At 42.2% G+C, this 23,676-nt stretch overlaps 1 protein-coding gene across 5 annotated transcripts in view; it reads right to left on the reverse strand.

The window, feature by feature from the left end:
* Positions 1–23,676, reverse strand: part of ANKS1A (ankyrin repeat and sterile alpha motif domain containing 1A) — a 731,235-nt gene that overhangs the window by 340,416 nt on the left and 367,143 nt on the right. For all 5 annotated transcript variants that reach the window (XR_006388413.1, XM_044288191.1, XM_044288189.1 and 2 more), the window contains one exon: positions 4,396–4,527. Coding sequence is in view for 4 of the 5 variants with exons in the window: in XM_044288191.1 (XP_044144126.1) it covers positions 4,396–4,527 (132 nt within the window). In the remaining variant the exon portion in view is untranslated. The remainder of the gene's footprint in view (positions 1–4,395; positions 4,528–23,676) is intronic.

Genomic DNA, 23,676 nt, shown 5'->3' on the forward strand with positions numbered 1-23,676 from the left:
CTGTGAAAGGGCCACAGGCTATACCCACAAATTTCGGATCTATGAGGGAAAAGATCAGACCCTGGAGCCGGTCGGTTGCCCTGACTACCTGGGGAGCAGTGGGAAGACAGTCTGGGACTTGATGTCACACGTATTTGGCAAGGGGTACCATCTTTATGTGGAAAATTTCTACACAAGTGTGGCCCTCTTCAGGCATTATTTTCTAGAACAGATTGGCTGCTGTGGCACCACGCAAACTAGTCGCGCGGGCTTCCCCCAACGGCTCGTTACCACCCGTCTTGCAAGGGGGGGAGAGGGCTGCCTTGTGTAACGAAGAACTGCTTGCGGTGAAATGGAGAGACAAACGTGACGTTTACATGCTCTCCTCCATTCACGCAGACACGACAATCCAAATTGAGCGAGCAACCCGTGTCATTGAAAAGCCCCTCTCAGTCCACGACTATAACCTTCACATGGGAGGGGTGGACTTCAATGACCAGATGTTGTCTCCGTATTTAGTTTCCCGACGCACCAGACACTGGTATAAGAAGGTGTCTGTATATTTAATTCAATTGGCTCTGTATAATAGTTTTGTTCTCTACAGTAAGGCTGGGAGATCAGGATCCTTCCTCAAATTTCAGGAAGAGATCCGTGGCCCCATCCACCAGTGTAGTTAGCCGTCTACACGAGCGACATTTCCCCAATGTCGTTGACGGTACCTCAACCCAACCGTCACCGCGAAAAAGATGTTGTGTCTGTAGCAAGAGTGGAATAAGGCGTGACACCCGCTATTTCTGTCCTGACTGCCCTGACCACCCTGCCCTATGCTTAGGGGAGTGTTTCCGGAAGTACTACACACAGGTACACCAAGCATAGGTATCACATCTCACCAGGACAGGCACACAGGGCTATTGGAGCCCATTCACACAGAGCTGCTGCAAACCTCTCCTTTCACCTGGGACAAAGTGCATAACACACTTCGCCACATCTTTGGGCGATTTGCGCTTTGCACATTGTCCCATGGGGAAGGAGAGGTTTGTCCTATAAAGGTAAAAAAAATTAAACAAAAAAAAAAAATCACTAGTAAGCAAAAAGGTTAATGTTCAGTTCAAAAAGTTAAAGTTTATATGTTCTGTTCAAAAGTTAATAAAATTATTGCGTTGCGGCCTGTTTTTTTTTTTTTACCTTTCAGGTGGACCAACCGATCGACTAGCTGCAGCACTGATGTGCATTCTGACAGAAGTATTGCGCTGCTGTCAGATTACACACAAGTCTGTGTATGCGGCACTGCAAGACGAGATTTCTCCTCTGCAGTAAAAGATACGTTTGCCGAGGCATATGAGCTGAGGAGGCGGCGGTGTTCATACGCTTTGGCAAACACTTTGTATATAAAAAATAAAATCCCGGCAATGATTTATTCATCCACATCGATTGATGTGAATGTAGAAATCTGGTTTGCCAGGGCATACGAGCTAAGTGGGTATAGATGTTGTGCGGAGCGCCTATGTCCTGGAAGACGCCTTTCCTCTCCTTTTTTTTGGGGCAGAGATTTTTTCATCCACATTGATCGATGCGAATGAAGAAATCTGTGCCGTTCATTTTTTTCTTTCAGCCCAGAGGCTGAACGGAAAAAAAAAATCTCATTACATGTATGCTCAATATAAGGAGAATAGCAGAAACACCTAATTTCCCTTAACGTATGCAAAAAAAATAAAAATTCTATGAACTCGCCAGGCCCCTCATTGAATACCTTGGGGTGTCTTCTTTCCAAAGTGAGGTCACATGTGGGGTATTTATACTGCCCTGGCTTTTTAGGGGCCCTAAAGCGTGAGAAGAAGTCTGGGATCCAAATGTCTAAAAATGCCCTTTTAAAAGGAATTTGGGCACCTTTGCGCATCTAGGCTGCAAAAAAGTGTCACACATGTGGTATCGCCGTACTCAGGAAAAGTTGGGTAATGTGTTTCGGGGTGTCATTTTACATATACCCATGCTGGGTGAGATAAAGGTCTTGGTCAAATGCCAACTTTGCAAAAAAAATTAAAAAATGGGAAAAGTTGTCTTTTGCCAAGATATTTCTCTCACCCAGCATGGGTATATGTAAAATGACACCCCAAAACACATTCCCCAACTTCTCCTGAGTGCGGCGATACCAGATGTGTGACACTTTATTGCAGCCTAGGTGGGCAAAGGGGCACACATTACAAAGAGCACCTTTCGGATTTCACCTGTCATTTTTTACAGATTTTGATTGCAAACTACTTCTCACACATATGGGCCCCTAAAATGCCAGGGCAGTATAACTACCCACCAAGTGACCGCATTTTGGAAAGAAGACACCCTAAGGTATTCCGTGAGGGGCATGGCGAGTTCCTAGAATTTTTTACTTTTTTGTCACAAGTTAGCGGAAAATGATGATTTTTTATTTTCTTAACAAAGTCTCATATTCCACTAACTTGCGACAAAAAATAAAAAATTCTAGGAACTCGCCATGCCCCTCACGGAATACCTTGGGGTGTCTTCTTTCCAAAATGGGGTCACTTGTGGGGTTGTTATACTGCCCTGGCATTTTAGGGGCCCATATGCGTGAGAAGTAGTTTGCAATCAAAATGTGTAAAAAATGGACTGTGAAATCCGAAAGGTGCTCTTTGGAATGTGTGCCCCTTTGCCCACCTCGGCTGCAAAAAAGTGTCACACATGTGGTATCACCGTACTCAGGAGAAGTTGGGAAATGTGTTTTGGGGTGTCATTTTACATATACCCATGCTGGGTGAGATAAATATCTTGGTCAATTGCCAACTTTGTATAAAAAATTAGAAAAGTTGTTTTTTGCCAAGATATTTCTCTCACCCAGCATGGGTATATGTAAAATGACAGCCCAAAACACATTCCTCAACTTCTCCTGAGTACGGCGATACCAGATGTGTGACACTTTTTTGCAGCCTAGGTGGGCAAAGGGACCCACATTCCAAAGAGCACCTTTCGGATTTTACCGGTCATTTTTTACAGATTTTGATTACAAACTACTTCTCACGCATATGGGCCCTTAAAATGCCAGGGCAGTATAACTACCCCACAAGTGACCCCATTTTGAAAAGAAGATATCCTAAGGTATTTTGTGATGGGCATAATGAGTTCATGGAAGTTTTTATTTTTTGTCACAAGTTAGTGGAATATGAGACTTTGTAATAAAAAATAAAATAAAAAAATAAATCATCATTTTCCGCTAACTTGTGACAAAAAATAAAAAGTTCTATAAACTCACTATGCCCATCAGCGAATACCTTAGGGTGTCTACTTTCCAAAATGGGGTCATTTGTGGGGTTTTTCTACTGTCTGGGCATTGTAGAACCTCAGAAAACATGACAGGTGCTCAGAAAGTCAAAGCTGCTTCAAAAAGCGGAAATTCACATTTTTGTACCATAGTTTGTAAACGCTATAACTTTTACCCAAACCATTTTTTTTTTATCAAAGACATGTAGAACAATAAAGTTAGCGAAAAATTTATATATGGATGTCGTTTTTTTTGCAACATTTTACAACTGAAAGTGAAAAATTTAATTTTTTTTGCTAAAAAATCTTTAAATTTCGATTAATAACAAAAAAGTAAAAATGTCAGCAGCAATGAAATACCACCAAATGAAAGCTCTATTAGTGAGAAGAAAAGGAGGTAAAATTCATTTGGGTGGTAAGTTGCATGACCGAGCGATAAACGGTGAAAGTAGTGTAGTGCAGAAGTGTAAAAAGTGGCCTGGTCATTAAGGGGGTTTCAGCTAGGGAGGTTGAAGTGGTTAAACAATTATTTTATTAAAAAACACTTTTTTTTTTTTACTTTATTACTGACTAACTTTAGGGGGTCTGATCCCCTCTGCAATGTATCTGTATTGTAATGCATTGCCTGTAACTGTATTACACTGAGTAATACACTAACAGGCTGCCTAGGAGACGCAGCCTGGGGCTGGATTTCCTGGGCACCAGTAGAAGGCAGATCCCGATGCCATGCAAGGCATTGGGCAGCCTCTGCACGGCATCAGGCTGCCTTCTCACCCATCGGGTCCCTGCCACAGCAGCGCAGGGACCCGTTGGGCTCCCTCACCCGCAGCAAAACCCTTCTATGTCACAGTCAGCGCTGACCGCGGCATAGAAGAGGTTAATGTGCTGGCATCTGTATTTTCACTGATGCCGGTGCATAAAGCAGGGTTCCGGCTAATGGAACAGCCGATCCTCTGCAGCTGATCGGGCGGGCGCAGTTCCTGCACCTGTCCGATCAGCGGGCCGTAATAGTACGGCGCTGGGCGGCAAGTCACGTCCCGCTGCGCTGTACTATTACGGCACTGGTTGGGAAGGGGTTAAACAATAAAACAGACTTACTAAATGCCAACTGAATTGTTAACACATATGTACAAAACGACAACAAACCTTTACAGATGTTAGCACCTTATGGTGCTCTCTGCTTTCTGATCCATCTGATCTACTTTTTCTGGAATCAAACCCAGTATTGCGATCTCCAAATGGAATGGAAGGCATAGAATGTGGGAGGACATCGTGACACTGTAGAAATATAATTAGGTTAAGGACCGGATTAAATGAGACTATTATTTATCCATGCATGTCAATCTGCATCTAAACATCCAAACCAAAATATGCCCATCGAAGCTGAAGCTAAATCTACTGTACATAACATTAACTATAATGGCTGACTAGGCTATATAAAACTCTGCCATTAAAGAGAGCAAGCTTATACTTTATCCTGACTCTCTTTATGTGACAGTCAGCTGAAAATGACAACTGTGTTCAACCTTAGAACCTAAATGGAGGATGTTTAAGTCTTCTGCAATAGAAATAGTGGGGAAGTGAAAGGTGGGGAAGTGAAATACGCCAATAGGACAGGATCACTGTCCTCCCAATATTATTCTACATAATGATATTGCCAATAGCAATCTGATGTGTGATCTGCATAAGAAAATGCTGAGAGAAAAAACACACATTCATATCATCCAAGAATCTTCAAACCACAAGACAAGAAGTATCCAAAAAGAATAAATAGATACAAAAATAAAGATATAAGCATGTAAAACCACCACCAGGGTCATCAGGGATCCATTTTAGAAAGACATTACGCTCTAATGTAATAATGTGTCCAAAATACACAAAACATTTACCCCAAATGCACAAAAAAATATCATTATTAACCATTTCCCGAACTCTGCCGTAACAGTATGGCATAGGTTGGGTCTCTAAAGATGAGGGATTTCTGTGGATTTATACAGCAGACACCTGGAGCTAATGTCTGATCAGCGATAATGCTAATCACATGCATTTAACCACTCAGATGCTGTGGTCAAATGTGAACACATCATCTGAGAGCACAAAACCAAGAGAGCGGCACAGTTCGTTGTCTCTGAAAGCCACAGCCTGTTGAGGGTCGAATGTCTTTTACAGGTATATTCCAATGTATATTCCAATGCAGGTGGCAGCAATAAATTGCAATATACTTAAAGTGGTTCTGCAGTTTGTTTAAACTGATGATCTATCCTCTGGATAGATCAGCATCTGATCGGCGGGGGTCCGACCCAAGCTTTATAATGTCTCCCATGCCGCAGCCAAAAAAAAGAAAAACAACAAACCCTCACCTTATCCACTTGCTTGCGCTGCAGCAGTCTCTTCTCTCTTCACAGAACAGGACCTGCCAACGGTGCGCAATGACATCACTGTGCACGCCCATGTGGTTACGTCATGACGCAGATCGCAGCTCCTGCTCAATAGAGCGAGAAAGGACCGCCACACCGCGAGCAAGTGGATGAGGTGAGTTTTTTTTAACCCCTAAATGGTCTGTGTATCCATTTTTAACGGCCGTCAGAGGGGTGCACTCCTGTCAACTGGCCGTTAAAAACTGTCCCATTGATTTCAATGTGGTCTGTCCGTCCGGACATGGCCTATTTTTGGACGGACGCTATTCACTGGCCGTTAAAATAATTAGAATAGACTTTCACTGGTGCTTAAAATGGCCGTGTGACTGCTGTTACTTAGATGGCCGTCTAACGGTCATTTTTCACCGTCGTGTGCATGTAGCCTTATTATGTAGAAAAAGTTTATACGAGACACTTACTAAGATATTGTGATTGTCCATATTGCTTCCTTTGCTGGGTGGATTAATTTTTCCATCACTTTAAACACTTTTCGTTTCCATGATTACGAACACCCTGCAATCCATCAGCAAGTACTTTCACACTATAAAAAAAAACCAAAAAAAAAAACCCACCATCCTATGAATACTCCCACGGCCCTGGCCACGAAAGAGCCTGAAACTTTCTCCTACAGTGTGCAAGCATGGTCAAAGTTGATAGATTGCAGGTTGGTCGTAACCATGTGTATAATGTGATAGAAAAATGAATCCAGCCAGCAAAGGAAGCAATATGCATAATAGCAATGCATTCGTAAGTGGCTTGTATTAACTTTTTCTACATGATAAATGCCACCTGCTGAAGTGACACAACCCCTTTAAGCAAGGCTGTTTACTGCTCCCATCTGGACCCATCCAGGAGGTTGAAATGAGTCTTGTAAAATATGCCTTCAGGCACCCCAGTAGCGTTGTGTGTTTTTCTTGGTAGCAGAAGGCAATTCTGCTCCAACAAGCAATTGTGGCTATGCTGATCACTATACACATTCTTCCTTGATACTGGAGAAGAAGATGGTCCCATTTCCTGAATGCCACCATAGTTTCCAGATATGTTAACACATTCCTGCTAACATCCAGGTCATGGAATCTATGATTATGGTCATAAATGGGGAAAGAGCAGGAGGAGGGAAAATAAACTTTCTGTTGGCAATGGAACTTGGGCTACTTTCACACTGGCGTTTTGGCTTTTCGTTTGTGAGATCCGTTCAGTGTTCTCACAAGCGGTCCAAAACGGATCAGTTTTGCCCTAATGCATTATAAATGGAAAAGGATCCGCTCAGAATGCATCAGTTTGCCTCCGTTTGACCTCCATTCCGCTTTGGAAACAAACACCAAAACGCTGCTAGCAGCATTTTGGTGTCCGTCTGACGAAACTGAGCCAAATGGATATGTTCTGACACACAATGTAAGTCAGCGGGGACGGATCCGTTTTCTATTACACAATCTGGCACAATAGAAAACAGATCAATCCCCCATTAACTTTCAATGGTGATCAAGACTGATCCGTTTTGGCTAGGTTACAGATAATACACACAGATCCGTTCTGAACAGGTGCAGACGGTTGTATTATCTGAACGGATCTGTCTGTGCAGATCCATGATGGATCTGCACCAAACGCGAGTGTGAAAGTAGCCTTAGATACCTCATGCACACGACCGTTGTTTTCGTCCGCATCCGAGCCGCCGTTTTTGCGGCTCGGATGCAGACCCACTCACTTCAATGGGGCCGCAAAAGATGCGGACAGCACTCTGTGTGCTGCCAGCATCCGTTGCACCGTTCCGTGGCGCCGCAAAAAAAAATATAGCATGTTCTATTCTTTTATGTATAGAAAAAAATCCAAGGCAGTACACAAAAATCCGTGAAAAACAGGGTGTTTTATTCCCCCATGTGAAGACAGCAACGTTTCAGCTCTCTCTATGGAGCCTTTGTCAAGCCATAACAGTCAGTGCACACACAGGTGTTTATAAAGCATACCAAATTACAATATAATTTACATGATTATACAAAAAAAATGGTGAAAAATACATGATCCAAATCATTATACAAAATTCATATCAGTGTTCCATTTGTGATATTACATAAAATCCATAAGTCAGTTACTTCTAATTTGTAAACATGATTAACGACAATTACATACAGGTGCCCATGATTGTGTAACTGTTAAAAAAAATGGAGATCTCAAATGGAGGTCTCACATACTGGGGGAGAGAGCAGGGTTCACTCGGCGTCTGGAACTTGATAGAGCGCATGCGCGGGACATCTCTTGTACCGCAATATTATCTATGGAAGGCAGAGATCGGAGGCCCGCAACCCAGATGGCCGCCAGGCAGCAGAGGCACACTGCGCACGCTCATTCCCGAACATGGGTGGACACAGTTGGCAGACTTAACAATCATGTGACCAATCACATGATGCACACAAACAGCACGTAACAGGCTTACAGCGATCTAGGATCACAAACTGCAATGTCATAAAGCAAAAGAGGGGGTCCAGCAGTTTTCTATCGAAACAGTGGAAAAGCCACTTGCATATTTTACTTCCTCATCCCTGTATTATTAAAAATTAATTATTGAGGCCCTGCATAGCCGTGCATCACATACATTCAAATTAGTGTCTCCTATGCCAGAGGGCTCGGATCGGGTACCAATCAGGAGTCACCGGTAAAAAAAAATTAAAAATCTAAAAATTACATGAGATTTGTGTAATTTCATACACTTTGATGGTGCTGCAATGTGCTGCGTATTCCGCAATGTGTGCAGGTTACCTTGAGTACCATGCCCCACTATTCAAATTAGACATGTCACGTTATGTGGTAATAATTTTGTAATGCTTCTACATATCTAAAATATTCTGACAATGTACTTTGTTAGTGGCAAATTTGAGTAGTTATGTTTTGTGTTTTTGCATAAAAAAATCTACCATTTTACAAATTTGTAATACCGCACATATATACATAACCAAAAATTATCCCATTTTAAAAATTGCACCCATCAAAGTATACTTAATAGCATTTAGGAAAGTTATTAACTCTTTAGGTGAAATTAATGCAAAATGGAGGTGTTTATTTTTTTTATGATTTTTTATCCTTTATTATTTTCTGGAGCAAATATACAAGTTCTCATATCAACCAGTTAAAATGTACAAATATACTTTATACAAGTTAATACACTTGTTCTTTTTAACCCACCCCATCCCTTTTGTTTCCCTGCTGCGGGATCCGTCCGCATTTTAATATCTACCTTGATTTCTATTTCCAAAAATTCCCAGTTTAAGGGATCTTGGGAGCCTGAAGCGAGTAAGGGAGCCTGCCCCGTTGGGGAGTCATCACTCCAATTTACTTGCCACTCTTCTATAGGCCTCAATAGTGTCTAGCCGAGCCCTCCACTCATAAAAACTAGGGCTATTCTTCGTACCCCAATATTTAATTATCAAGGCCTTTGCCACCATAAAACCTTCCATCATAATTGGTAGGGGGTCAGCTCAGAGCGGGGGAAAAGCCCCAATATTGCATGCGTAAAACTTTGCTTCAAATTGATCTTATATCTTTTATATAATTCCTCATAAATACTAGTCCAAAACCCACGCACTTCTGGACAATTCCATAGTAGGTGACCTAACTCTGCATTTTCTAATGAACAATTCCTACACAAGTCCTTCCTTTCCTTATATATCTTGGCGAGGAAGGTGGGGGAGTAGTATAGGCGGCGAACAATCTTGAACTGTATCAATCTGTATTTCTGAGAGATCGATACATTTTTTATGTTTTGATATACCATATCCCATTCCAAGCTGTTCCCCTCGCCCAATTCAGCTCCCCAGCCTCCCTCACTTTTAAATATAGTTATTTCCCCCAAACAGTCCCGGAGTTTATGACATATTTGAGAGAGTGTAAGTTGAGTATCCTTAAATCTGAAACAATAATCCAAAAAGGGGCTTGCCCTAATGGCCAATAAACTTTTATCCTGAGTGCTCATATATGCGTGACTAATTTGTGCATACCTATATCTATCTAAGGACGGTGTACCTTTTATTAATTAATCTAAGGGAATAATATTACCGTGTGATATTATATGAGTTAAGCGGGTAATTCCGCGTGAATTCCAGTATTTATAATCTACAATTGACTTAAATTCTTTTAAATTATAATTGTGCCAAAGTGGGGTAAAATGAGTAGGTAATGTCTCACCCAGTATTTTTTTTTTTTATCTTATTCCAAACCTTATTTAGTGTATCGCTAATCAAACATAGTTTTTTCCTCATGTCCAAATGACCAGTCTCCAAGACAGAAAAAATATCCCCATATGGCCCCTGGAAATCCCTTGAGAGGATACCCAACAACAAAGCGGCCTGGCTTTCTGCCCTCCCCCCTCCCAAACACCACTTTATCTGTGCTGCAATATGGTATCCCTGGAGGAATGGAAGGTAAAGGCCATCCCTTCTCTCCGATATACAGAGATATTTTTTGCTTAATCCAAACCCTTATGCTCCCCCAGATTAAGTTGTTCATCAATTTGTCCACTAACCCAAAAATGGAATCATCAAACCATATCGGGCATGCTGTCAGAGGGTATAATGCAATAGGGAGGACCACCATCTTAATCAGTGCAATCCTTTCCTCCTGTGACAGGGGCAGCTTCTGCCAAGACCGGATGTTCTCCCTGATCTTATTAACCATAGGAGTTATATTTAAGGAATTATAGTGAGACAGGTCCGCACTTATACTGATACCCAGATATCGGATGGAATCAGTTAGTCCGAGTAACTTAATGCCTAAGGGCCTGTCAGGGGGCACTCGGACCAGAGGGAGAAGTTCAGATTTATCCCAGTTTACATTATACCCCGATATCGCCCCATATTCTTTCAAGATATTCATAACAGGTGTAACGGCTTTCCATCCCTGCCTCAGGAATACAAGAATGTCGTCCACGTATAGACTAATCTTATCTTCCTCTCCTCTCCCTCCAAATCCTATGATCTGATTAGACTGCCGGATTTTACAAGCGAGAGGTTCCAGAGCTAGGGCAAATATCAGAGGTGAAAGGGGACAACCCTGCCGTGTACCTCGCTGTAGGGGAAGCTGTTCCGAGTCGATCCCATTTATCTTTACCCTGGCTCTAGAATCTGAATAAAGTAACTGTATCCATTCAATGAAATGTTCGCCCAAATTCATTTTATCCAAAGTCGCCCACAGGAAGGACCACTCCACCCTGTCAAAGGCCTTCTCGGCGACCAAAGACAGGATGGAGCGATCCTCCCCCTCCCCAACATATACGTTAAGAAAGGCCTTGCGAATATTAGATTGTATATCTCGTTTTGGGATGAAACCCGTCTGATCCGAATGGATCAGACGGTGAACAACCCCCCTTAACCTGTTTGCAAGTACTTTCGCTAGTATCTTGTAATCGGTATTGAGTAGCGAAATAGGGTGATACGCCCCCACCTCTGTCTTATCTTTATCTTTCTTCAAGATTAAGGAAATGGAGGCTTCCCTCAAGGAGGCGGGGGAAGTGAACCACTCCTCCAAGATTCATTAAACATTTGCAGAAGAAGAGGCAGTACAGTTTTGCGATATGCTCTGTAAAATTCAAAAGGTATGCCATCCCTGCCCGGAGCCGTATTGTCCTTTATACTGTCAACAGCTTTCTCTACCTCTTCAAGAGAAAGTGGCAAATTTAGTTTGGCACTATCTTGCCCGGAAGGCAAGGGAGTGCCATACCTTCAAAAAAAAGAGCCTGGGCTCTGTCATCCACCCCGAGGTCTGACCGATACACTTTAGTAAAGTGTTCTACGATGGCAGTTTTGATTTTAAAACTGTCATTAGTTAGTACACCCATTGGCAGTTTAATTTGCTTTATTGGGATTTGGGCCTTTTGACTAGCAATCACCGATGCCAGCATTCTACCTGTCTTGCCTTTCTCAAAGAAACCTTGCTGTCCAGCAAAGAAGTGTCTATGTTGCGCCTTTTCATAAAGAAAAGTCTGGTATTCCCTCTTTGCCTCCATTAGTAATGATCGAGTGCCATTCTAATTTTGTTTGGCCAAGGCCGCCTCAAGCGCCCCGACCCTCACTACCAATTCCTTTTCAGTGTTAGCATATTCCGCCCTTTTCCGCATAATCCTCATACTATATTCCCCTCTTATCATGGCCTTCAAGGAATCCCACACATAATGTATGTGTGTGGATCGATAATTTAGTGCCCAGAATTCTAAAATGTCTTTCCCAATCTTTTCTTGGTCACCGACCACCTGTATCCAATGTGGGTTTAGCCTAAAGGATTTTTTCCCCACGGGGGGTAGAGAGTCAGCCCTCAAAATTAACATTGGAGTATGATCGGATATACCATGTGGTTCGTACTTAATTTTTTTAATCCGTTCCAAAAATTCTGCACTTGCTAGAAATAGATCTATCCTAGACATGGCCCTGCAAGATCTAATAAAACAGGAGAAGGACATTTTTTTCCTGTACAAGAACTGCCACACATCTATAAGACCCATCTCCTGGCAGATCCCGCTAAGGATCGTGGGTTGATCATTAATACTCCCCCTTCCGCTATACTCGGATACCCTGTCCTTATTATCCATAATAGATTTAAAGTCTCCTGACACTAATATAGGACACGGATCCCACTTAGGCCTCATGCACACGACCGTTGTGTGCATCCGTGGCCGTTGTGCCGTTTTCCGTTTTTTTTTCACTGACCCATTGACTTATCTGCATATATCTGATTATCCATAGCCTCTTTTTCACTATTTTCGGGAAGCGTTACAACATTTCTAGCTTCTTCTCTCTCCTCTGAGCGGGCGAGGGGTTTCATAGTACCTCTTGTTTTAGTTGGGGAGGATCTTAAGTACCTCTCAATGTTGGTTTTAGGGCTTTTACCTTCTACGCCTTCAGAGGCCGAGGTACCCAACGATTTCCTATTTTGTGCTTTAGGGGCCATGTTCAAAAAACAATGGAGTACTGTGAGGTCACTGTCTAAGAAGCGGCAGAGCACTACAAGGCCTCTGCCAAGAGGACGGGACACTGAGGTTACTGCCTGAAAAAAATAATAATTCTGATTTTATTTCCCCCCCCCACTTTTTAGAACACCACATAAAAAGGAAATAATACTTCAAATTTACAACCCTGATTCTATTAGAAATATCCCATATGTGGCTGTAGTGCTACTTGACTCAAATACCGACTTTAGACTCGAGCACCTTTGGATTTTGGGTCTCCATTTTTTAGGATGCTTTTTGGGCACCATTTCAGGTTTGCAGAGTTCCTGAGGTGATAAAGCATAATAAGCAATCCCCCAAAAGGCTCTTTTTTTGAAACTACACTTCCTAATATAAAGGGGCAGACAACATTTTTATCCCACAGAAGTATCATAAAATGTATTGCAATTTTTGATTTTCAAGCTCCAATTGTATGTTAACAATAATATGCAATTTTAGCTTAAAAGTTTTCATTTTTAAAAGGGTTAACTGAATAAAAAACTGAAAAGGATTATGCAATTTCCTCTGAGTATGGCAATATCCCATATGGGGTCATAATCTACTGTCTGGGCACTCAGCAGGTCTCAAAATGGGAGGTCACTTGGCTTTTGAAACACAGATTTTACATTAATGGGTTTGGGTGCCATGTCGAACTCGCAGCACCCCTAAGGTACCACCAGTACAGCGGAAACCCCAATAAATAACCCTATTTTGGGAAACAACACCCATAAGGAATTCAGCTAGGGGTGAAGTGACACCACAGGTTTTTCATAGAATTGATTAACATTGGAGTGTAAAAAAATAAATAAAAAAAATTGTTATTTTTTCCAAATTTGTTTTTCATTGCTGTAGCCCAAAATGTTTCATTTTTGATAGGGTTAAAACGAGAAAATGTATCCAATAATTTGCTACCCATACGTGGTCATAAACTACTATTTGGGGAAATGGCAGCGTTCAGAAAGGAAAAAAAAAACGACTTTTTATCTAAGATGTGTGATTTTTATTTGCAGGGTGGGCTATAGTTTTTATTGGTACCATTTTGGGCTACATATTCGTTGATTGCTTTTTATTTCACTTTTTTGGAGAGGTGGTGGGAAAAATCTGCAATTCAGTTATGGTGATACTAGATTTGCATAGTTTTTTTTCACATTTTTCTACTTTTATATCATAAAATCACTTTTTTTTTTAATTAAAGATCGGTTGTATTTTGCTGTGCCATATACTAACATCCATAAGATTTTTTTTTTTCCCCGTCAACATAGCTGTGTGATGCCTTGTTTCTTGCAGGACAGGCTGTGGTATTAACTGGTACCATATTAATAAAGGGCAAACCCAGTTCATTGCAAAACTTCATTCATAAATTGCATGTTCATAGTAGTCAAAAATGTATGGCCTCCTATCAGCGCAAGTAACGAGAGACTTCCTTCCTAATTGCACGTGTTGAGACTAAATGTAATACCACATGCACCAAACGTTTTCAACAAACTGGATTCAGACACAGCACTGCAAACCCAGTTCATTCATTACTAGGGTACACGCAACATTTTTATTGTATTTTATTTCATAGGAGGTGGGGTGGGCAAAAATAGTAATTCGGTCAGTGATTTTTTTTTTTTTTTTTTTACAGGGTACACCATGTGGTATATATTAGTTTATTCTTTGGGTTATATGAATATGGTGTTAGCAAATTTATATAGGGTTATTTCATGTATTACAAATTTTAGCTTTTTTTAATTAAAAACCTTTTTTGTTGCACCACCATATGTAAGGCTCATAACTCTCTTATTTTTCTATCAAAGTTGTCAGGCTTGTTTTTTGCATGACAGGTTGTAGTTTTAGCTTTGGTACTATTTTGGAAGCAGAGGTGAAAAAATATGCAATTTCATCATTTTTGATAGAACTCCCCGTAAGAGAATTTTCTGTTTAATTTCTTAGTGCGCAATAAGAAGATGGCGACTGGTCATCTGCCAATTTGAGCGACTCACTACAAAATATGCAGAAGTTATACCTCTTTCACACGGGCGTTACGGGTGACGTGCGTTAAAAGATGCGGGTGCGTTGCGAGTGCAAAGCATTTTAATGCGTTTTGCACACGCGTGAGCACACCTTTGAGAAATTACACCCGTCACACCCTGTTGGAAGGTGTAGAAATAAAGGGGCTTAAGCAATTCATGGTGGGAATCTAGCTGAGCTCTATTCCCGTCTGCTGAACTCCGTTATCCCTAGTCGCTACTCATTCACCTGCAACGCGTGGCTCGATCCCCTTCGTGACTGACCACTGTGTTAGCCACAACATTTTCTGGTGGATAATGAGTGCACAGCAACAGCACCCCTAGCTTCAGACCCCGATTTGGAGACCAGGACCCAGGAAGACAGCTGTAAGTAACCCGTTGTATTACTGCCCGTCTCATCAGAATCTGACTTGGCACTTGCTTGACAGACACAAACAAATCAGTACAAGGACAGACAGTAGGGATAGTGCAGGACAAGGACAGTATGCACGTTTTAGTGGCAATAAATAGGGAGAAGTGATCATTTTCAGTTCTATGCTGTAATGCTTACAAGTCATAGCAGCTTTAGCGTGGTTCTGCATTAAGCAAGGCAACTGCCTGAGGGAAAAAGCTGTTCCCGTGCTTAGAAGTTTTAGTAGCCACTGAACGGTATCTCACTCCTGAAGGCATAGGCTGGAAGATGGAGTAAGCAGGGTGAGAGGGGTCTGAGGCAATCTTAGCCGCTTTCTTACTGCATCTGCTAGCGTGAAGGTAAGCTACAGCCAATTATCCTTTCCGCTGGTCAGATGATGCGCTGCAGTCTAACCTCTTCTAATACTGAGCAGGAGCCGAACCATACAGTCATAGATGATGTCATGATGGATTTGATAATCGCGGTTTAGAACTGCACCATTAATTTTTGTGGTAGGCCAAACTTTTTCAGCTGCTGTAGGTGGTAGATCCTCTGTTGCACAATCTTGATGATAGTGACAGTATTGTTGTTCCATTTTAGGTTGTTGGAAATTGTGGTCCCAAGAAAATTGTATGACTCTACTCGGGTTACTGTAGATCCATTTGTTTATTAAGGGGAGGTGCTGGGGAGGAGATCTCCTGAAGTCTATTATCATCTCTCTGGTCTTAAGAGCATTAAGTTCCACTCTGTTCTGAGGTGTGTGACGGTGCCTGCACAGTGTTCTGGTGAATGTTGCTTAACTTTATATGTGCTAAACTTATGCTTAAGCTATATACTATATGAGGAAGAATTACTGCATCACTGCCAACTCCTTTATTATACTAGTTTGGACTGATTGTGGTTGCAATGTTCTTGATAGCAGTGTTTGGATCCTTATTTTGCAATAGAAAGAATGTAGAGGTGTTCAAGGGGTTTCCAGCGTGTAACCCCAGAGAGGATGTGTGAGTTACTCTGTGTGTGAGGCAGAACTATGCTGTAGTATTGCCATGAATAGAACTGTTTTGGAAGATTGAGCTCTTCAACCGTACTACTAGGATCCATAACTGTAATACCAGCACACTTGGGTAGTGGATCAAAGGAGCCACCCACAGGGTGGAGGCTACACAGAGTATGTCTTTCTCTGGAAAGGAAGTAAACAAATAGGCCTCTGCAATAGACATTGTGTAATGTGCATGGAAGCAACCAAAGACTCAGAAGAGAACTAAAAGAAAACTGTATGACTGACTGTAAGAATGTATATTATTGTCAACCTTGTGATACGCATGTTAGGGATATACATAGCAGTGTAAGTGGGGCATTCTTCATATTTTTAGTGGGTTGCAGTGCGGTAGTACCAATGAAATTCATAAGGTCTGGTATTCTGCTTTCTGACATCCATTGTCATTTGAACAGATACAGAGATTATAAAGATGCAGATTTGTGAGATTATGATAATTGTATCTGTCCACTGGGTAGGGACATAAAGATACAGGTGAGTCAGACTTTCAGGGCATAGAAAATATGACTTCTAATTCCCTGTTCCATGATCATAGTAACATAGTTTATAAGGCATATGTCCATCTGCAAGTTGATCCAGAGGAAGGCAAAAAAATACAAGAGAAAAACTGAGGTAGAAGCCAATGGGGATAAATAGATGATGGAAGAGTATTCTTCTAGCCATGTTGTTTGCACGTCTCAGGTTGATATTCCAGAAGCCAATAGATGCCTTATATACCTTGAAATAGGCATTGACCACTTACTAGTTACAATCCACACCAAAGGCCATGGAGACAGACAGAAACAGTTGAGGTATTACTCCATAGGTATGGACCCTGTAATCATGAGACACACCCCCCCCCCCCTCTTTGGTGTGTGAGCAGCTACAGCTGAACCTGTTTAATCAGACTGAAAATATAGTTCTTGGCAATCTTGGCTGCAAGTGCCCCATGATGTGTCTGAAATTCTACAGAAAGCACAAACCAGATACCTATCCATGGCTAGACTCACCAAATATGAGGTTTTACCTATCCCGTCCAGTCTTATTAAGTGTTGCAATGTTCTGAGTCCAGTCGCCCTGCCGCTAGTGGATTCAGAAAACGGGGGAGGGCCTGGAGAAAGAGTGGGGAACAAGGTTAAATCCGGGCCCCAATGAGGAATGCAGATTTGACCCCACACACAAACATGATTGTCAAGCATTGATGGGTATGGAAACAAAAGGGTTACCACGTGTTACTGAAACACCACAAACTAGTACTGATGCTGAGTATTTTTGTCAATGGCGCCAGATGGTGGAATGCTTAACAAGGACACTGTCACCGGGTATGTGGTAATCCAAGATGGTAAGGTAATTATTCTAAAAACCACTTCCATCGTGGTTGTCTGGAATTGAAGGTACTTATTGATGCATGTACTTTAGGTAAGAGACTGAGAATTCATTGTTATACAGATTCCAGGAAGACCTTTCGGGTAGCACATTACTTTGGTGTTATCTGGAAAAACAGAGGATTTGTGACTTCTTCAAGCAAACCAATTAAGAAATCGGAAGCAGCACAGAGCCTCCTTGAGGATCTAGAGCTGCTCACAGAGGTAGCCATTATCAAAGTACCAGCCCACTTGAAGAAAGATAAGCCGTGGGAAATGCTCAAGCAGACTAAGCAGCCGAACAAGCAGCTGGCCCGCCAATTCTGACAGACTCTTTGCCAACTACACCATACTTATCACTCTTGCAAGAACTGCAGGCCCAGGTAATGCCTCAAGGCAAAAAGGTATGGATGGAGGTGGGGGCCACAAAGGCAGGAGACTTCTGGCAGGTAAATGTCTGAACCTGTCTGGAAGTTTGTATAAAAAGGAGCTATGACCGCACTGGTGTTAGAATATTGTTATGCCCTGGAATTCAGACCCACTTTGATAAGTTTGTTCAGGTTTGTCTTACATGTGCCAGACATAACCCTGGGAGGGTCATAAAGACCACCAAGAAACACACTCCCTAACCTTTGTACCCATTCCAGAGAGTGCAGTTGGATTACATACAGCTACCCAAGGTGGGTGCATATGAGTATGTCTCTGTAGACAATTAGGTTGGCTGGAAGCCTGGCCAGTGACTACCAAGCTAAGAAAATATCAGAAATAATCTGTAGATATATGGGACTTCAGAAGTGATAGAATCATATAAGAGGTACCCACTTTACAGAGGAGATAATGGGAAACATACTTAAGACCTTAGGGATCACACAAGTACTTGGAAAGACATACTTCTATGAAGTGGGTAGAAGCCTTACTGATAGTACTATATGCCATCTGCACTATCCCTACTGGACGAGGAAAGCTTAGTCTGTTTGAAATTTTATTTGGCTCTGCACCAAGGATAGGGTTATATTTGCCACACCAGGTAGTACAAGCACCTCTTATATGGTAGAGTTACAGGAACACCTGTCAAAAGTGTATTCACGTGTTGTCTCTTCTATACATGACCCTAATTCTCTTGGAGGTACGGACTCTCTTGTTCCTGGAAATTGGGTAATTCTTTAGAGAAATGTGGGGAAGACCTTGGAACCAAGATTTGATGGTTCATATCAGGTGCAACTGACAAAACCCACTGCTGTCAAGTTGGAAGGAAGACCAGTCTAGGTTTCTGCCAATCGCTGGGTTCAACCAATCATGAACAGAGACATTTGAACTTGACCGCTGCAGAGGCGATCAATTGAAGGAGCAAACTAAGGGAGGGAGATGCCGCAGAAGAAGATGGCGATCTCCCAATTTAAATGAGTTGCTAAAAAATGTAGAAGTTAGTGGTCCTATGTTAAGATAAGATTAGCTGTGTTTGTGCTAGCAATAGGCCAATAAGCCATAATGAATTATGCAAAGTATGGCTTCAGTATTAACCAATTATGAGTGTTATTTGGATGTGCGTTAACCAATTATGATGATACTTTGAGAAGTTACATCCGTTACACCCTGTTGGAAGGTGTATACATAAAGGGACTTGGCCCACTCATGGAGGGGAATGTAGACGAGTTCTATACCTGTCTGCTGAACTCCGTTATTCCTAGTTGTGACTCATTCACCTGCACGTGGCTTGATCCCCTTCATGACTGACCATTGTGACCATCAGAATAGGTCCCTGGATCAATGACTTCTTCAGAATTCTAGTAGCTACAGCCTGTAACTATAACCTGTAATATTTTTACACTCTACAAATTCACCCAAGCCACTCTAAGTCTTTTAGTGAGTTCACCATTTCTACCTCCTTGGTCAGACATATTCACCTCTCCTCCACAGTTAGTTGAGTTAGAATCCAAGCAAGCACGCGGCGCGCAGGGACTCCCGCTGAGCCCTCAAGAAGAATCAAATCTCTGAGATTGGCGGATCGTTTAATAAGACATGCGTCTGATACCAGGAAGTGAGTTGAAAACATTCCTAGATGCATCTTCTAACTGAAGGGGCAGTATATTTATGAAGCTTTCCCAGCATGCAAAGAATTGCTTCACATGGATCTCCTTCCTGGAAGATGCCTCTACCCAGTCCATTTTCATTAAGAAGGAGACTTTCTCGAGAAATAACAAACAGTGAATGTGCGGGATCAATCCATGTGTGGAGGATAGTCTTGATTCCTGCTGCTGCTATCAGACATAACAATTTCCTACTACCAGGAGTGCAACATGTACTAGTCGGGTCAACGTACCCAAAAATGGCCCATATAGGATCTAGAAGTGCTGCTTTACACGAGAGAGATTGGATCACTGGGCATAGCCACAAACAATGGAACAAATCTGCTCCTGTCTCTTTACATTGGAAGACACCCATTTGGCCACAAACTGGAGAGATATATGCCCGGTGATAAATCTATAAGGTCATCTCCCTGTAGCGGCTGGATGGAAAATAAAGAAGATTGCATTCCAGAGGCTGATATAGGGTGGACATAATTTTCTGCGGGAAGTCTTTACCATAGTCCAGAGGGGTGTATAGAAATTTATAGCAGCTAGTAGTATGTGACCTTAGGGTAGGGGTATGTTTAAGGGAGGCCTGTAGAGCTGGGTTCCATTCTTGGGGGGTTAAGTTGGGCAGTAATTTCTGTAGATAACTGCTGGCTTGTAGAAAGGGAAAGAAGTTAAAACAAATGTTGGGGTATTTAGATTTAAGATCTTCAAATGGCAGAATCTTGTGTGTGGTGTGGTCCTCCAAGTGACTAATCAGAGTTATTCCTCCCTTATGCCAATCATAGAAATCTCTATGGGGTGACTCTGCTTAGAAATGAGGGTTACGTTTTTGAGAAGCATCATCTTTTGCCAAGCCCGCCAGGTTGACATTAGTAAAAAGTTCTCTCTGGCGTGCTCTGGAATCTCGCCATATGGGGTATAGAGTAAATTGGTCAGAACCAGTCTTGGTTTAAAGGCCTTTTCCTGACATCTGTTTGAGAACATGGATGCATGATGTATCCAGTCTATTGCTATTCTCATCAAAGCTGCAATATTATAAGCCCTGATATTGGGAAAGTTCAGTCAGTCTAGGTTGTTGTAAAATAATATAAGGTATCTGGGGCGACGACCATGCCAGATAAATTTGCTGAATAAGCAGTTAATTTTCTTCTCATCTCTGGGGCGTAAATATAGTTGTAGGGATTGTAGAAGATATAACAGCGGGGAAAATCCACCATCTTAATAAGGCATGTTCGCCCCATGTACGACAAAGGGAGATATCGCCAGCCTGCTAACATGTCCTCCAGCGTACACACATGAGGTGCAATATTTGCATTATATAGCTGACCAGGTGACTTGGTGATCTGTACCCCCAGGTATAAAATAGAGTGCAAGCGCTATTGAAAGGGGAAAGGAACAGTCCATCTCGGTCTTATGGGCCCTTTAAGGAGCAGAGCTTCGGATTTATCCAGGTTAAGGGTGTAACCCGAAAGCTGTCCGATATCTATAAGGTCTTGTAGTGTTTGTGGGAGGGTGGTTTCTGGGTGATTTACAATTAACAATATATCGTCGGCAAATGCGGCCAGGGCGACTGAAAGACTTGTGGAGAGGTGTTGAGCAGCTGTAGATAATGTAGAAGGGGGTTTAAAGAGATTAAAAAGTAAAGGGGAAAGAGGGCATCCCTGCCTGGTGTCCCGAAAAATGTCTAGATAGGGGGTGTTGTAGCCGTTTCCCGTGAGTGTGGTGTGAACATCCGATTGTAGATGACAGATAAGGTCAGAAAACACAGGGCCAAACCATTTTTGAGATAAAGCGGAGTTCAAAAAGGGCCATGACACTTTGTCAAACGCAGGCTGTCCTGATGTTTTTCACAGATTGTATAGATTTAATAAATCCTCTCTGGGAGAGGTGCAGGATTCTGGGGAGAATGTTTTGTAGTCCGTTAGGATTTTCGCCAAGAATTTGTAATCACTATTAAAAAGGCATATTTGTCTATAAGCCCTTGTTGGGCTTAGGAATCAATATTGTCCTAGAGTCTAGAAACAAGTCTACCATAGCATGTTGTGTATATATGGCATTGTACAGCTGAGTCAGTATAGGGATGATCTCAGGGTTGAGCATTTTGTAATATTCATTACAGAGGCCGTCAGGACCTGGGACCTTGTCATTGGGCGAGGAGGAGATCACATTTTGCACCTCAGTTTCTGTGATAGCCGCATCTAGGGCTGTCCTTTGGTCCTCAGTAAGAGTGGAAAGGTCAAGAGAATCGAGAAAGGAGGCTATCTTGTCCAGATCTGTTGGGGCAGCCCTGTAAAGATCCTCATAATACGAGTGAAATATATCTATAATCTATCCTGTCTCGGTAGTGGTACTTGCAGAGGTAGGGTCTTACACGGAGTATCGTACATGTTTAGTACCGTTTTGGGCTAGATGCGCCGGGAGACCTTCCGAGCTGTTTACTTCTCTAGAATATATATTCTGATCCAGCTGAGTCAGCCAAACTGCCTGGCTTTGGACAAATGATTCCAACACCTGTTTGGTTTCTTTGTATACTCGTTTGGCACAAGAGGAAGGGGAGTGAATATATGACAGTTGGGCTTTAAGTAGATATCTATGTAGGGAAGATAATTTCCTAGCGTGTGTTGCCGAATAGAAAGTATATTCTCGGGTGGTAGTGTGTTGGATCCTCCATGGGCCACATAATGAGACAGCTTCCATTAAATTAGTGAGATCTCTAGAGGACATTCTAGGTGATGCTTGTAAAGTGTAATTATTTAAAATTGGATATATAGTGGTGTTAAAATCACCCTCAATGATTAGGATGAAATCTGACCTGGGAAAGAGAAGGGCATGGAGCCTAGTGAAGAAATCTGTGTTCATTTAATTAGGGGCGTATATGTTTAAGAGTGTATACGCCTTCTCCGCTATTTGCATTTGCAGCAGTAAATATCTGCCCCCTCTATCCTCTAGCACCTCCTCTACCAATACCCCTAAACCTCTACGAAATAATATGGCTACCCCTATGGATTTAGACGTATAATCCGACAAGTAGCATCAAGCCAGGCTGCCCGTAGTCCGCAATTAGACCCTCGCTTCCAGTGTGTTTCCTGTAGGATTATTATATCAGGTTTTGTTCGTTTTAAGGGTGGTGAGGACATTATTATGTTTAATTGGGTTGTTAAGGCCCGCCACGTTCGAGGATATAAATCCAAGTGTGGTGGGGGTATTGTAATCCCCCATGTCATGGAGTGTGTATGATGTCATCTGACCTCAGGATAGTGATGTAAAGGTTCAAAGAGTGTGTCATAACTAACCAATCCCCGTCGCCCCAGCAGCGACAGAGAACAGAGTTGGAAGTCTGAGATTGAGTGTTCAGGGGTCTGCGTGCCGCGGCCAAATGCCTGGAGAAAAAGAACAAGAGGTGATTAGTGGTCCATAAAGGAAACAAAACATATCGAAAAACTATAGAAACAATTGCACATTTGTGCCAACAATGGTGAGCGGTTAGAGTAGACTCTAATTCTCTGCATTGTGTTATGGTGCGTTCCAGATTGGATATACACTACGTGCAGAATTATTAGGCAAATGAGTATTTTGACCACATCATCCTCTTTATGCATGTTGTCTTACTCCAAGCTGTATAGGCTCGAAAGCCTACTACCAATTAAGCATATTAGGTGATGTGCATCTCTGTAATGAGAAGGGGTGTGGTCTAATGACATCAACACCCTATATCAGGTGTGCATAATTATTAGGCAACTTCCTTTCCTTTGGCAAAATGGGTCAAAAGAAGGACTTGACAGGCTCAGAAAAGTCAAAAATAGTGAGATATCTTGCAGAGGGATGCAGCACTCTTAAAATTGCAAAGCTTCTGAAGCTTGATCATCGAACAATCAAGCGTTTCATTCAAAATAGTCAACAGGGTCGCAAGAAGCGTGTGGAAAAACCAAGCCGCAAAATAACTGCCCATGAACTGAGAAAAGTCAAGTGTGCAGCTGCCAAGATGCCACTTGCCACCAGTTTGGCCATATTTCAGAGCTGCAACATCACTGGAGAGCCCAAAAGCACAAGGTGTGCAATACTCAGAGACATGGCCAAGGTAAGAAAGGCTGAAAGACGACCACCACTGAACAAGACACACAAGCTGAAACGTCAAGACTGGGCCAAGAAATAGCTCAAGACTGAT

The sequence above is a fragment of the Bufo gargarizans genome, chromosome 3 (assembly GCF_014858855.1).
Source record: "Bufo gargarizans isolate SCDJY-AF-19 chromosome 3, ASM1485885v1, whole genome shotgun sequence".
Classification (NCBI taxonomy): Eukaryota; Metazoa; Chordata; class Amphibia; order Anura; family Bufonidae; genus Bufo; species Bufo gargarizans.